Raw genomic sequence first — 14,407 nt, 5'->3', positions numbered from 1 at the left:
TTTTCACAAATATTCCATAATTTTATGTATATGGATATTTTAATTAGCCTATTAATTTGTAATAAGCAAACTACAAATAACACATATTTTCCGATAGTCTTCCGTAACTATATGCCACAATTCTAATAATCACTCAATATCTCGTGTTAATTTGTTTTCGCATAATTCCTCTTTTTGCACAAATTCTTGTTTACATCGCTTGAAAGTATTGTGCATCTCATTTACACCTGCATACCAAATTCGTCACAAACTCATCGCACACATTTCTCACTCTTTCAACCACATGATTGCCTATTTTACTGTATCTTCATCACGGCGAGATTTGTTTGTCCACTTTAAACATTTTCGCCATTGAGCGAATTTCGCTTGTGCCGCCTGCAGAGGCTCTCGCTGCGCTACTTTTTCAGATATGTTTGCTGCACCCGCTTTGGGAGATTTTCACACGATTTTTTACTCCACATTTTCTTAACCAAAACACTTTTTCACTCAAAGCATTTCTTCTATAAAATCTATCTTTTATTTTTTTATACTGCATTCGCAGTTAAACTACTCTTCTGTTGTAGCATTCATTTATTATCAGAATTATTTAAACACTTACAAATTTCTAAGCAGTCTATTAAAGTTTTCCTAATGTTTCCAACTATTCTTCCGCGAAATAAGCACACAATTCATAAATTCAACTCCAGTGTTGCGTTCAATAATAAATTTTTTTCCAGATATGATGGCACAAGGTTGTAATTATTTATGTACAGGATGATTCAAAGGAATTTTATTATTCTTATAATTTCATAATAGTGTTTTGGAGTAAAAAGAATTAAAATATTTGCGAATAAATCGTGACAGTTATGCTATTATTACCTTACAATATATCTTGTGGTTAATATATTAAGAAGTTTTCCAAAAGTTTGTATATCTTATTGAAGTTTTCTTGTTCAAAAAGACGGGTAATAGTTAAGTAAGTTTAAAGTATTTGAACCAAGCTTTAATACGTAAAATAAGTTGTATCAAAGGAAAGAAATGTTTAAGTAATTCGATTCCAATTCGCTTTTCCTTTGTATTTTTTTTATATTATACATCACGCCCGGAACACATATAGCGCGACAGAGTGCAAGTGACATATGTCAAAAAATATAATACACAAGTTCTTAAGGACACAATTATTGAGGCACTACATAACTGTTTCCTTAAGAACGTGTGTATTTTAATATTTGATATATGTCAGTTGCAGTCCGTCGCGCTCTATGTGTTCCAGGCGTCAAGATTTAAGCAATATTTGTGAAACCCACGTGTGTTTATAAGTTTTCTGAATGTGGCATCTTCCTTTTCCTTTATAACAGCTGCTATAATGTTTGTTATTATTTCCCGCTAAATGTAGCGTTCAAGAGCAGAGAAGTTATAAACCAACATTTATTGAATGTATTCGATGATTCTAGGAAAATTAACTGACTCTTGTAATTTCTAAATTGTACAATTATATGTTAAACTAATTTTTAAATATGAGAACAGCTAAACGTGGTGCTTTCATCGTTTTGGAAGGATGTGATCGAAGTGGAAAATCGTCACAAAGCCGCTTGTTGTGTAAGTTGTAAATAAATAATAATTTAGCAAATTACAAAGTTAATTCATATTTTCAGACGAATTTCTAACCAGTAATGGCTACCCAGCAAAGCACATGCATTTTCCTAGTCGAACTACGGAAATTGGCAGCACAATAAATTCATACTTAAAAAATTCCAAAGAATTGAATGATCAAGTAATTCATCTGCTGTTTTCTGCCAATCGATGGGAGTTTCTAAAGGAAATGCAGAATTTACTAAATACGGGTACTACATTGGTTGTCGATAGATATTCATATTCCGGTGTGGCATACAGTGTTGCGAAAGGTGAAATAATGAAATGCTCATTCGTTTATTAAAGTTATTGGAATATAATATTTAAAATTGCATACTTAAGGCATGGATTTCGATTGGTGCATGGCTCCTGAAAAAGGACTTTTACGACCAGATGCTGTATTCTACTTGAAAGCCCCAATTGACCATCTAATTCAACGTGGTGATTTTGGCAGAGAAAGGTTTTTTCATATAAAATTATAAAAGTTTAATTAGAAAATTATATATATTTTATTAATTTTTATTGAGACAGATATGAAAAGAAAGACTTTCAGTCTAAAGTGGCCAGTGTATTCGATCGCCTTTGTGAGGAGCAAACAGAGTTCTGGCATAGTATTGATGCGAGTCAGTCGGAAGCAGTAGTATTTGAAGATATTCGCTTAAAAGCGATGTCAATTTTAAACAAGGCTAAACATAAACCACTGTGTTTACTGTGATTTACTGTGCTGCTCTTTGAATGTTTTTAATTTAATTGATAAGCAGAAAACTTTTTGTTCGTACTTAATATAATTTTTTTAAACTACTTAACTTGAATTCCTTAAAACACACTTCGAATATACAAATTGTCCCTTTGTCTCATAAATATTTTTGTGTACACAAACAATTAAAATATAAAAATTATTTCCTTGAAATTGTATAGCCAATATAATAATGCGAGAATACCATATCTAAGAATACGGCTTTTTTTTTTAGCTTAATTAACGTGTGTTGCGATGACTTCGGTAAAAATTAAGAAGAAAAACGTTAAAACGTTCCACTGAGTTATTAAAGCCTTCACAGATACAACAGAATTCACACAAAAACTTGATTTTGAACGGTCAGTTGGTATGGCAGCTACAGTATCGGACAAAACATTTGCAAATGAAATATGGAAATACTTTCGATTACACAGACAATCATTGTCGGAGACCTACTATTTTAATTTTATTTTAAATATTGGATGTTCATTAAGGTAAACAAAGCAAATTTATTAAAATTTTTCAGTTTATTTGTTTAATGCATTTAAAAAAACGATATAACATCTATATTCAATAAGTCAAAACGATTGCAACTCAAAGAAAACGGCACATTATTTTTAATAAAATAAAAGAAAATCTTAGTATTTTGTAGCAAACTCATTACCCTCAATAACTGCTTTCCATCGCCGCGGCATTGAAGCTATAATGTTATCTACTATGGTTTGGAGTATATTTCTCCATGCCTCCAAGACTTTTTTTTTTAGAAAACTGATCAGTATTAGCAACATTACTGCGATCAATTCTTTTTTTTTTACAATTTCCCATAAATTTTCTATGGGATTAAGGTCTGGAAAATGTGGAGGCCACTCCATTACATCGACTTTATTTCTCTGGAACCATGGTTTTAGGACCTTAGCCGTATGCTTCGAGTTGGTCTACTGGAAGACCCACTTAAATGACATTTCCCACTTAGCATGTGGCAACGTTATGGATTCCTTAATGCTTCTGTAAACGAATTGCAATCGTTTTAGTTGATTCCGTTTGCTAATAAGCGGTTTCTTCGCTGGTCGGTAACTGCATAAATGAGCGTTACTCAGGCGACGAGCGACTGTTGTTGAGCAGATTGGCAACCCAAACTCTTTTACCAATTGCGGAGCGCTTTTAAATGGATAATTTTTTACCTTTCTTAGAATTGAGCTGTCAGTTTTTAATCAGTTTTTTTTTTGGTCGGCCTCCACGATGAACTACTGCGACAGTTTTGTTTCTAATAAAGTTCGAAATTATACGTGACATTGATGACTTGTAATTTTGTTCTTTATAGAAATTTCTTTTTGAGAAGTTCTGTTATTATAATCATCAATAATACGTGCTCGCTGTGTTTCACCGAATTTATTTGGAGCCATTATTTTTTTTTTGTAAAAAATTTGAAAGAAAAACGTGTTTTCGCAAAAAATTCAGCGCAGGAATTATACTCAGTAAATGTTCTAATAAATTCAAACTGAATACCGTTAGAAAAAGAAACGGACAAAGGAGAAAAGAAACGAACAAAACAGGGTTGCAATTGTTTTGTCGTGGCGGATTGCCATACATTTAAAATGTTTTTCAAAATAAAAAAAGATCACGATAAACATTGCAAAATAGATACAGCTTCAATGCTGTAAATTTAAAAACAAGAAACAAAAAGCAATTCGAAGTAAAAATGGCATTGTAAGACAAAAAAAACCAAGGGCTTCGCTCTAGTTGCAAATATTTTGTCCGATACTGTATGTATGTATTTGTCTATAAACGGAACGGACCGGGATTTTATATCCGGCCAAAGACTCAACTCGACAGAATTCTGCCGCTACAACAACACGACCCGATCTTTACAGTTTCTTAGGGAATTGACATGAATTTCGTGAAGATATCTGGCAAACAAAAAAAGTTTTCCATACAAGAACTTGATTTCGATTGCTATCCGGAGGTTCTAATGAAATAAATTGGTTTGTGCACCGCGACCTTTTTTCTATATTGTACCATCTCTTTTATCAAAAGTTGAATTCCAAAATCATCCTGTCTACTACTGTGGCAATGTGCTCCCTACTCGGATAGATAGATCGAAGGTAACGCAATCTAGAAACAGGTTCTTCGAAATTTCCAGTTCCATGTCGCAAAACCGGCCGTTTGAGCTAATCTCTTGTGAAACTCCATACTGAAAACGTGCTTCTGGAGCCTAAGTGTGCTAATATCTTTCCCTGCGTGATCGCGATACAGAGTACCGGCGCTTGGTAGCATTGGCTCGCTCTTATTTTCAATGAAATATTAAATACTTTCTTGCACTATTTATCTAACTGTCAACTCCATGTTCAAATTTTGAAACGCAAACGGTCTTTCAACAGTATAAGATTCCAGGGATATACTCTACTTTCAATTTTATAGAACATTTACACAATTGATAAAGACTAGAATGCATCCATAGCAGTTGTCAACAGTAATTCACTCCCTTTGTTCTTGACGCTTATTGCTTAACTTGATTATTCTATTATTTTAATATTCTGAATATGAGTAGGAAATCCACAGTCCTGGTGCGCCCTTGTCGAAGACGAAGAATGTCCTATGCGAACAAAAGTCTCAAGTTTAACAGGAAGAGCTCACAGATGATTTGGGAGTCACTCAAGTAGTCATTTCAAAAGGTTTTAAAGCAGCCGGATACCTTCAGAAGCAAGGAAGTGAATACCATTGAAGCCAAGCGACGTTGAAAGACGATTTTGCATGTTAGAAACGTTGCTTAAACGCTGCAAAAAGTAATCATAAGCCTGCCCACCGAGTCACACTACGTACAAAGCCGAATATCCATGGCTCCAAAAAAAAGTTTGGTATTTAGTGGGGAAAGGGAAGGCGTCCTGTATTATAAGCTTCTAAAACTGGAAGACGAAATCATTAATGGGGAACGCTACCAACAACAGTTAATCAATTTGAAGTGAGCGTTTGGAAAAAAACGTCTGGAATTTGCGACTAGACACGAGACAATAATTTTCCGTCACGGCAGCGCTCGGCCTTATGTTGCCAGACGGGTTAAGAACATGCTGAGAAGTTCATTATCCGCATTAACCCTCATCGAGACCCTCGGGTCTGGCAAGGCATATTTTGTTTTTAAATGTTATTTAAATATATTTAGAGTGTAGCAAACGACTTGCGCTTCCAGGTAGCTTCCTAGAATTTTATTGTCTATAGAATTCAGAAAAAAATTCAAGGATATCGTATCGAAAAGGACGAAAAAAGGATATTATAATATTACACCTTAGTGCACCAATGGTGCTTGGCTAGACCCCATATATTTTGTATGAAAATATATGAACTTTGGTATGTTTCTATCACTTCGCACGGTTGATTTATCTATCGATAATCGACATACCATACTTTTCATTCAAAAGTACTGTAAAAAAGGTAACCTCTATTTCTGTTGTTCTTGGATAATTTTCAGGTTCTCCAACAGATCTTAGGAAGAGATGCGTTTGATTATAAAAATTGAATTTTATTGGTTTTTAGTTGACCAAATCCCTTCACCGGGCCGTTCGATATCAAATAAGCTTTCAAACAAGGAGACTCCCTATCGTGCGACTTCTCATTCTACTTCTGTAGAAAATAATTTTAATTGCATCGCTGAATAGAGAAGGTACAATCTTCCATAAGAGTGTACAGCTGCTGGGGTAAGCTGATGATATTGATATCATTGCCCTCAATAACCGCGCTGTTAGTTCTGGTTTCTCCAGAATTGATAAGGCAGCGAAGCAAATGGGTCAAATGAAGACAATACGAAAAATCTCCTGCCATCAAACAAACAGTCGTCGCAATCGTGACTTGGCTTCCACGTCATTGTGGAGAGTCATAACTTTGAAGTCGTAGATAATTTCGTCTATTTTGGAACCGGCATTAACACCAACAACAACGAAATCCAAAGCAGAGTAGGCAATTGAGAAGTAAAGTACTCTCTCGACGAATAAAGACCAAACTCTACATCCTGTTCTGACACATGGTGCAGAGGCGTGGACGATGACAACATTTAATGAGTCGGCGTTACGAGTTTTCGAGGGAATGGTTGTGCAGAAGATTTATGGTTCTTTGGCATTGGCAACGGCGAATATCACATTCGACTAGGTCATGTCGTCCGAATGGCTGAAAATACTTCAGCTCTGAGAGTTTTCGATGCGGTACCCGCCAGAGGAAGCGGAAGGTCTTCACTCCGTTGGAAGGACCAGATGGAGAAGGACCAGTCTTCGCTTGGAATCTTCAATTGTAAACTCTACGCCGATTAAGAGTAAGAATAAATCCAAACATATACATACATATTAATACACAAATAAAAATTTCGATCCTTTATTGCAAATTAAATTTATGCTACATATTTATTTAGAAGGTACTTTCAATTACATAATCATCAATTATACTTATTTTATGTGTGTAAATTCATGATCGGAAATCAGAGAGATCTCAATGCCTCCACTTTCTATTTAACACATTCTTTGTCATCTGGGTCGTCCGCAAACAAACAAATCATCTTCATCGATAAAAAAACAAGACTCAATTATACTCGAAGGCCTCAAAACCAACGCCGTCGGCATTCTCATTGTGACGCAATCCATTTATCCCGAACAATTCTGCTTGTTGCGGCTGTATCTGGCGATAGCCCACGCCCTGCTCGTAGTCGGCATTTGCCTGCACATTCGCATACGCGCCAAAACGCTTCTGCGCCTCATGGTAGGCTGCGATATCGCCATTGTCATGCTTCGGCCACATGCATTCACAACCCGAGGGCACAATGCGTATTTCCGACTCCCAACACTCGTCGCTGGCTGCTTTATTGCGTCTTATCAGGTGAATGGTACGATTCAGTTGTATGCAGGAGAAGCCCGCCTCTGAGCAAATCTGCAAATGGAGAGCAAAGTTAGTGAGCTTGATTTGAGATTGATGACACTCGTAATAATTACGCGATTTTTTCTCATTTCAAAACTGTGTGCGGGTGTATAATGTGCGCATGTGACTTCTATATAATGGCTGGGACGATATTCGTAACCGGAAGTCTCGAGCGGTATCGCGATGCGTTTGGTGGGGCACAGCGACTGATAAGTGATCTGCGGAAAGACCAAGAATTAAATTTTTTTATTTTGGTTTTTATTTTTGGCATTTACTACACCCACTGATTTGGTATGATCCGGTTTATGACGAGCCATACGCTTGCGCACATTCTGTATGCCATAGGGCAGGTCCAAATCGAGCTCTTCATCGTTCTCATAATCCGCTGGATTTTGATTAGGGGACAGCGCTGCCGAGCGTCGCGCAAGTTTCGTTTGATGGTCGTTTTTCGCGCTGAAATTCGTAAGCGTTACAGCGAAACAGTTACATAATCAAAACAACAAACCACTTACATTTCATTCTGAGCAGCCATTCCACTATGCTGGGACTCGCCATTAGAGACCTCGTAATCGCCGCGCAGATTTGTCTTATCTTCTTTGTTGTTGGCTACGTTATGAATTCGTTCTGCATGCTGATAGCTGCCAAATATTTCATTTAAATCGGATTTCTTCTTTGCTGCCGCTTTCTCCGCTTCCTCTTCCGAATCTGGTGGAAAATCGTTGAGCGCTGCGTCGTGCTTGTCATTGGCTTTCGCCTGTGTTTCTTTCATGTTTGTTTTTCCAATGCTTGCAATTCCATTTTGTAATCGTTGCTGCTGTTGTTGTTGCAAGTAATCACTGTATGCCATATTGTTATTATTGTTTCCATTTAAATCATAAGCTCGGTGCTCATTATTATCAGCGAAGTATTTATACTTGGCTCGTTCGTACTGAAGTTGTTGTTGTTTTAGTCGTTGTCGCGCTGCCACAAAGGGATTAACGTTGTCAACAGTGCTGCCTTGCATGTAATCGTCATTGCCGGCGGGACGTAAGGAGACGACTCGCGAAATGTAGAACGACGTTGAAACAATAACGAGAAGCACCTGGAATGAGTGGGAGGATAAGAGATTAATTTTGTTGTGCAACAGTAATACATAAATAAGTTTTAAAAAATAATTAAAAATAATACAAGTATTATATGTATGTAGATATAATCATTACATTATATGCCAAAATATAATTTTTTCTTCTACTAAAACATTTTTTTTAGGAAAATTAGACCGAAGTAGAAAAAAGTTTTTGGAGGTTAGCCTTCAAAATGGAAACATTTGCCTTCGAATTTCGAAATTGAGCTTACTTTTTCACTAACTATTAGTAACAGTATGTATGTAAGCATATTCCTGTAGAATCCCCAGAGGTGATCTAGTGACTAGTCAGTAAAAGCAAAACACCAAAGGATGTCGAACCCGATTCCCCAAGCAGACGTTTCTTTTCCCGAGCATGAAAAAGTTCCAATAGCAATCATCCGTCCGAAGAACCACAAAGCGGTGGCTGACCGATGGATTCTCGGCCAAACTATTCAAACACGGCGGCGAAGAACTGATAAGAAGCATGCATCAGCTTCTTTGTAGGAATGTATGCTCGACGATTTGAAATTAAGTGTGCTCTGCCTAATCCACAAAAAGGGATATCCCACAATCTGCGCCAACTACCGTGGGATTAGCCTCCTCAACATCGCTCATAAGATTCTATCGATCCTACTGTGTGAAAGACTAAAGCCCACCGTCAACAAACTGATTGGGCCTTATCAGTGTGGCTTTAGACCTGGAAAATCAACAACGGACCAGATATTCACCATGCACCAAATCTTGGAAAAGACCCATGAAAAGAGGATCGACCACACCACTTCTTCGTCGATTTCAAAGCTGCCTTTGACAGCACGAAAAGGAGCTGCCTTTATGACCCTATGTCTGAATTTGGTATCCCAGAAAAACTAACACGGGTGAGTAAACTGACGTTGAGCAATAACAAAAGCTCCGTCAGGATCGGGAAGGACATCTTCGAACAGTTCGACACCAAACGAGGTCTCAGACAAGGTGACACCCTATCGTGCGACTTCTTCAATCTACTCAAAGGAGAAAATAACTCAAGCTGCAGCTGAATAGAGAAGGCACAATCATTGGCCATAACAATCGCGCCGTAAGTTCTTCTTTTACCAGATTGGACAGAGAACCAAAACAAATGGATCTGGTAGTGAACGAGGGCAAGAGGAAATATCTCCTGTCATCAAACAAACCGTCGTGCCTCTCGCGACTTGGCTCCCATGTTACTGTTGACAGTTATAACTTCGAACTCGTAGATAATTTCGTCTATCTTGGAACCAGCAATAACACCAAAAACAACGTCCGCTCGAAATTCTACGCAACCGCCGGTAGAAGTAGAGGAAGAGGTAGACATCCACTCCGTTGAAAAGACCAGGTGGAGAAGGATCTGCGTACACTTGGAATGTCCAATTGGCGTCAAACAGCAAAAAAGAAGAACGACTGGTCCGCTGTTGTAAACTTGGCTATAAGTAATTGTAAGTTGTGTCTACGTAAATAAAGAAGAAGAAGAATGACTGGTCCGCTGTTGTAAACTTGGCTATAAGTAAGTTGTAAGTTGTGTCTACGTAAATAAAGAAGAAGAAGAATGACAATAACATCGAAAAGTTAAAGAAACAAAGTTTGAAAATCGTGGCGTTTGGGATCAGGGCAAACAGCGAAGGATCTCAAAATCTATAATGGATCGACCTCAGAACTTTTGGTGAATGTTTTGGGTAGGAAGGTTATTAATGCTCGATTAGTGCCAAAAGATGAGAGTCCTGTGCATAAACGACATCGAGTATAGGTCGCCAAAGAGATGCTTGACAACATAGCTAAGGGCCCTACGATCATCGAACCAGACGAGATGTGAGTTTATGAATGTGCTATGGAAACTATCCAACAATCTAGCGAATGCTGTTCCAAAAACCGAAAAACCAAACAATGGGAATTCGCTAAAGGCATTGAATTGATATTGCCTTGATTATACTCGATTAGTGGCCTGAGTACTGTACTAATTGTAGTAAATGTATCCACTTTCCGTAAACTAATTGAATTCAAAAAATCTTCAACTTTAATTTATTTATTCTGAAGCTTTTTCAGATAATTTTAAAAAGTTCGGTTTGTCAGCATCACTGTTATTTGAACTCTGATTGGTGGCGAAAACCACAAAGGGATTACTCTAGGATTGAATGTTAAAAGAGAGTGAGATGTTAAACTTCGAATTGCTTTGGCAAAGATTTAAGAACAATTGAGCTTACGCGAGCTTTTGTTAATCGAAAAATCGCCATGTTATGTTTAAGGCTGTCTACTACTTGGTGACAAAGAAAAGTTTAATTTAAGTGCCTAGGGGAATATTTGGCGAAGGAAATAAAGCAAAAAAAGTAATTATCAGTCGAGCTTTTAAAGAAAAAAGCACAAAGCTTTCTTCAAAATTGTACATAAATATATCATATTTATTCGACTTTTGCTTTTTATGGAAATAATCTACAGAGAAAAGAATTTTTTCGGTAAGCAACCGATTAGTAAGCCATTATAAATCGCTAAGGCGCCTGTAAGTAGACTTTATGTAAGAAAAATTAAATCTACTTAAACTGTTAAGCTGTTTATTTTGCGATTAAAAATATCGTAAACTCTGTTTTTTATTATTCGAGCGTAGATTTCTTTAAGATACGAGCATCTACGAAGAAAAAATGAGCCATATTCCAAGAAACGATAATAAGATAGTTTTATATAAATGAAAATATATATATGTATATATGTACATCGCAGAGTTCTATGTAAATTTATATATGTATATGTGATGTATGCATATTTGTTAGTGTAACGAATTGTGGAAACTTTTACCTCAAATCGGATTACAATTTTCCTTTCAAAGAATGTCAAGTGAAAGAAAGACAACTCACACGCAATTTCACATGCATAAGCGCACACACTGAAACATAAACTAGTAGCAGTTAACGCACAGCTAAACCCTTTTTTTCGAAACAAAGCGAAAAATGCTCTATTTTCCATCATATGCCCAACCGGGCGTATGAGTGACAACGTGTGAATTTATGCTTTCATGCCTGCCGTATACCCAAAAGTGACTTCAATTTCAACTCGGCGATCACATATCCGATGCAAAAACTTTGCCAACACGCTTGTAATCGATGATTAAATATGTAAGTGCGGTCAAATCTTATAACCAACCATGAGAGGATTATGCGCTGGGACACTTTCGTACAAGAATATACACACACACATACATACAAGTGTATTTAAACGTATGAATATGGATTGTGAAGGTTTTCTTGCTGAGCAAACTATTTGTATTTTTGTCGCTGAAAACAATACTTTGCGAATAAGTCGATAAGTGTTGAGTTTTTTGTTTTTGTTCTGGCATAGATTTTGCATGAGCGCCGACTTGCTAACACGTACGTACCGACCAAATTCGAAGAATATTTTGAAATGTATATGCCTGTCACATATTGTTGCACACATACACGCACATATATACCTTGTATAATACAAAAATGAGATTATGGCGAAAAGTTGTTGCAACAACTTTCATGTAAAGTTCGAGGCGAGTATAAATTATATTTCATGCAGTTGTTTGGAAAGTCTTTGCAAGTGAAGAAAGTGGTTGCCTGAAGGTCGTGTGAAGTGTGATAAATCTTCAGCCAAAGCGCTGGCCTTCTTTTAGGCAGGTTGCTGAGTGGTTTCTGATAGCATTTATGTTTTCCGAAAAAGTTCCGAAAGCAATCTCAATTAGTTACTTAATTTTAATATTATTTATTTTTATTTATTGTAGATAACAAGTCTAGAATGAAACCTCTCTCGCAAGCATTCAAGACCATTGTAAGATCTCACATGTTAATTTTAAACAGATTTCCTCTCTCCCTTCCTTATTCTTCTTCTTTCTCTCTTTATTTACATCCCTTTCTTTGCATTTCTAATTTTCTATTTTTATATCCTAAACACTGTATACAATGTTTGCCACAAAGTTTTCTAACCAATGAAGGAAACGTCAGAAACCCTATAAAGTGTATATATAAATGATTGGCGAGACAACCTGAGACGATTTAGACAAACTAATTCTCCATCAGTTTTTGAGATATCGATCTGAAGATTTCTATACGTCCTTTTCTCCTCAATAACTTGCTTATTTGTGAAAACCTACAATAGGATATAGCTGCCATATAAACTGATTGACCAAAATCAAGTCTTTGTATTGTGTGTGGCATTCCTTGGTCAATGAGTTCGGCTAGTATCGCCGCTCTCCAATCTGCATGGTCACTTCTCTGAAGGAGACTACACTTCGGATCTACCATCTTAATGGCTGCAACTTCGGCTTGGAAGATACTGCAATAATCAGGAAGTCTGAGGCTGAAGTTGGTAGAGAGCTTCTGACAGTAAACTCCTCCACCAAAGAAGCTCACTGCCTCTCTCCTCCAATGGCTTCTTCCCACCCACAACTTCCTCGCCGGTATATGGGCAGAGAAGAACCGCCTGAGTTCGTTTTGGTGACTCTATGCCCCAAATGATCAGGGTATGAAGTCAAAGTGTGTGAGGATTTCCGAGTGTTCAGACACTTTTTATTTTAGGAACCCAAATTCTCTGAGTCTGATAGTAGCTTTCGCACCCATATATCTTCCGACGATGTCTACGGGCACTATGCGCAAGGTGGCGTTAAGGGTCACGGATGGAGTGGACCTTAGTTCACCACATATGATGATGAGCGCTGCCGGTTGAACGCTTTCGAGTTTCTTTGCAAGTGCAGTCTTTTATAGAGTTCTCCAGCATATAAAGACTCCATAGAACATAATGGACTTGACTATGGTGTCATAGAGCCAAAGGATTACTTCTGTTGAAAGACCCCACCTTTTGCGAATGGCTCCTCTACAGCAGTATTAGGTAATCAATGCCTTTTTCTCCCATGTCTCCCATTTATCGCAGCGGTGCCACCGGAATCTTGTATCTTCTAGTAAATAAAACCATCTCGGTTTTATTTGGGTAGATGGCGAGACCACTTCCGACTACCGAACTTGTTACGACGCATTTCCTTCCAATCACTCTCTCGCACATAAGACTAAAAATGTAGTGATTGAGCTTTCATTCAACCCCAAGATCGTCCAGAGCAAAAACGCTATTGAAAGTTTCCTCAATATCAAGGAAGTTCTGTACAGCGAATTTCTTAACCCCAGCACTATATTCCAATCATTATAAGAGATCAAAAATTTTTGTAGTAACTTACGTAACTTCCGTTTCTTAGTAATTATGCCAGAAAAATGCTCCTATTTTATAAAACAAAAATTTTCTTTTCTAAGCACAAAATCACAGTCTCAACACTTCGTCTGTGGCATTAATGAGGACTTCAACCGAAACCTTTGTAAAGTTGCTACTAAAAATTTCCGCATTAAGCTAAATCTTGTTTAGAACTATTTTGTTATGCCTGGTTGGTTGGTTGGTAGCACACGTCTTAATTTCGACGCACTTGCTTCACAGCTCTCACGTTTCATCTTCGTTACTTTCCCGCGGTGTTAAGTAAGTTCTACTGTAAAAAGTTATGTTGCGCATTAAGTTGAGATATTTTTCGAAACAAAAACTGAAAACTAAACTCAACAAACTTTGACAACAGTTGCTGCTTGGAGTGCTGCAACTTCAACTATTGGACAGAATAAAAACTAGCAAAAAAAAAAAAAAATAAAGCAAAACAAAAATAGCTGAAATAAAAAAATAATCATAATATACAGAAAAGGACTGCACAGTGGGGTAAAAGGTTAATTGGCGCCTTACTAAAATATAAATATATTGAAATTATGTATTAATCTATGAAGAAATCTTTATTATTGTTATAACATGAATATATTAAGGGCGATAGATTTCGGCGTTCCAACTTTTTTAAAGGAAAAACACAGAAACTTCAAATTCATTGGGGAAAGTTTACTATCATTCGAGAGAACATTCCTTTGTATTTATTTTTTGAAGATTAGCTCTTTCAAATGTTGGCCGCGGACACGTCTCAGGTAGTCCATTCGTTGAGCCAATTTCCCTTTCGACCCTTTCGAGCATTTTGCCTGGTAACTGGCGAATGACATGCGTGATGTTTTGTTCTAAGGCCGGAATTG

The 14,407-nt window shown here is 37.1% G+C and overlaps 2 protein-coding genes across 2 annotated transcripts in view; one reads left to right on the top strand and one right to left on the bottom strand.

Moving 5' to 3' along the window:
• Positions 1-1,358: 1,358 nt before the first annotated feature.
• LOC126756106 (uncharacterized) lies at positions 1,359-2,743 on the top strand. Its single transcript, XM_050468941.1, has 4 exons — positions 1,359-1,578; positions 1,635-1,883; positions 1,954-2,071; positions 2,143-2,743. Exons 1-4 carry the CDS (start codon positions 1,497-1,499, stop codon positions 2,324-2,326), a joined length of 633 nt encoding a protein of 210 aa, XP_050324898.1. The 5' UTR covers positions 1,359-1,496; the 3' UTR covers positions 2,327-2,743.
• Positions 2,744-6,702: 3,959 nt separating this feature from the next.
• The window catches only part of LOC126756219 (uncharacterized), a 107,342-nt gene continuing 99,637 nt past the window's right edge, over positions 6,703-14,407 (bottom strand). The window contains exons 3-6 of the mRNA XM_050469115.1: positions 7,753-8,321; positions 7,525-7,693; positions 7,315-7,458; positions 6,703-7,252 (exon numbers count right to left, since the gene is read on the bottom strand). Coding sequence (XP_050325072.1) covers positions 6,908-7,252; positions 7,315-7,458; positions 7,525-7,693; positions 7,753-8,321 — 1,227 coding nt within the window. The 3' untranslated portion in view covers positions 6,703-6,907. The remainder of the gene's footprint in view (positions 7,253-7,314; positions 7,459-7,524; positions 7,694-7,752; positions 8,322-14,407) is intronic.

Source organism: Bactrocera neohumeralis, chromosome 4 (assembly GCF_024586455.1).
Source record: "Bactrocera neohumeralis isolate Rockhampton chromosome 4, APGP_CSIRO_Bneo_wtdbg2-racon-allhic-juicebox.fasta_v2, whole genome shotgun sequence".
Classification (NCBI taxonomy): Eukaryota; Metazoa; Arthropoda; class Insecta; order Diptera; family Tephritidae; genus Bactrocera; species Bactrocera neohumeralis.
Note: the sequence above shows the minus strand (reverse complement) of the source record. Positions and strands in the feature narration are given on the sequence as shown.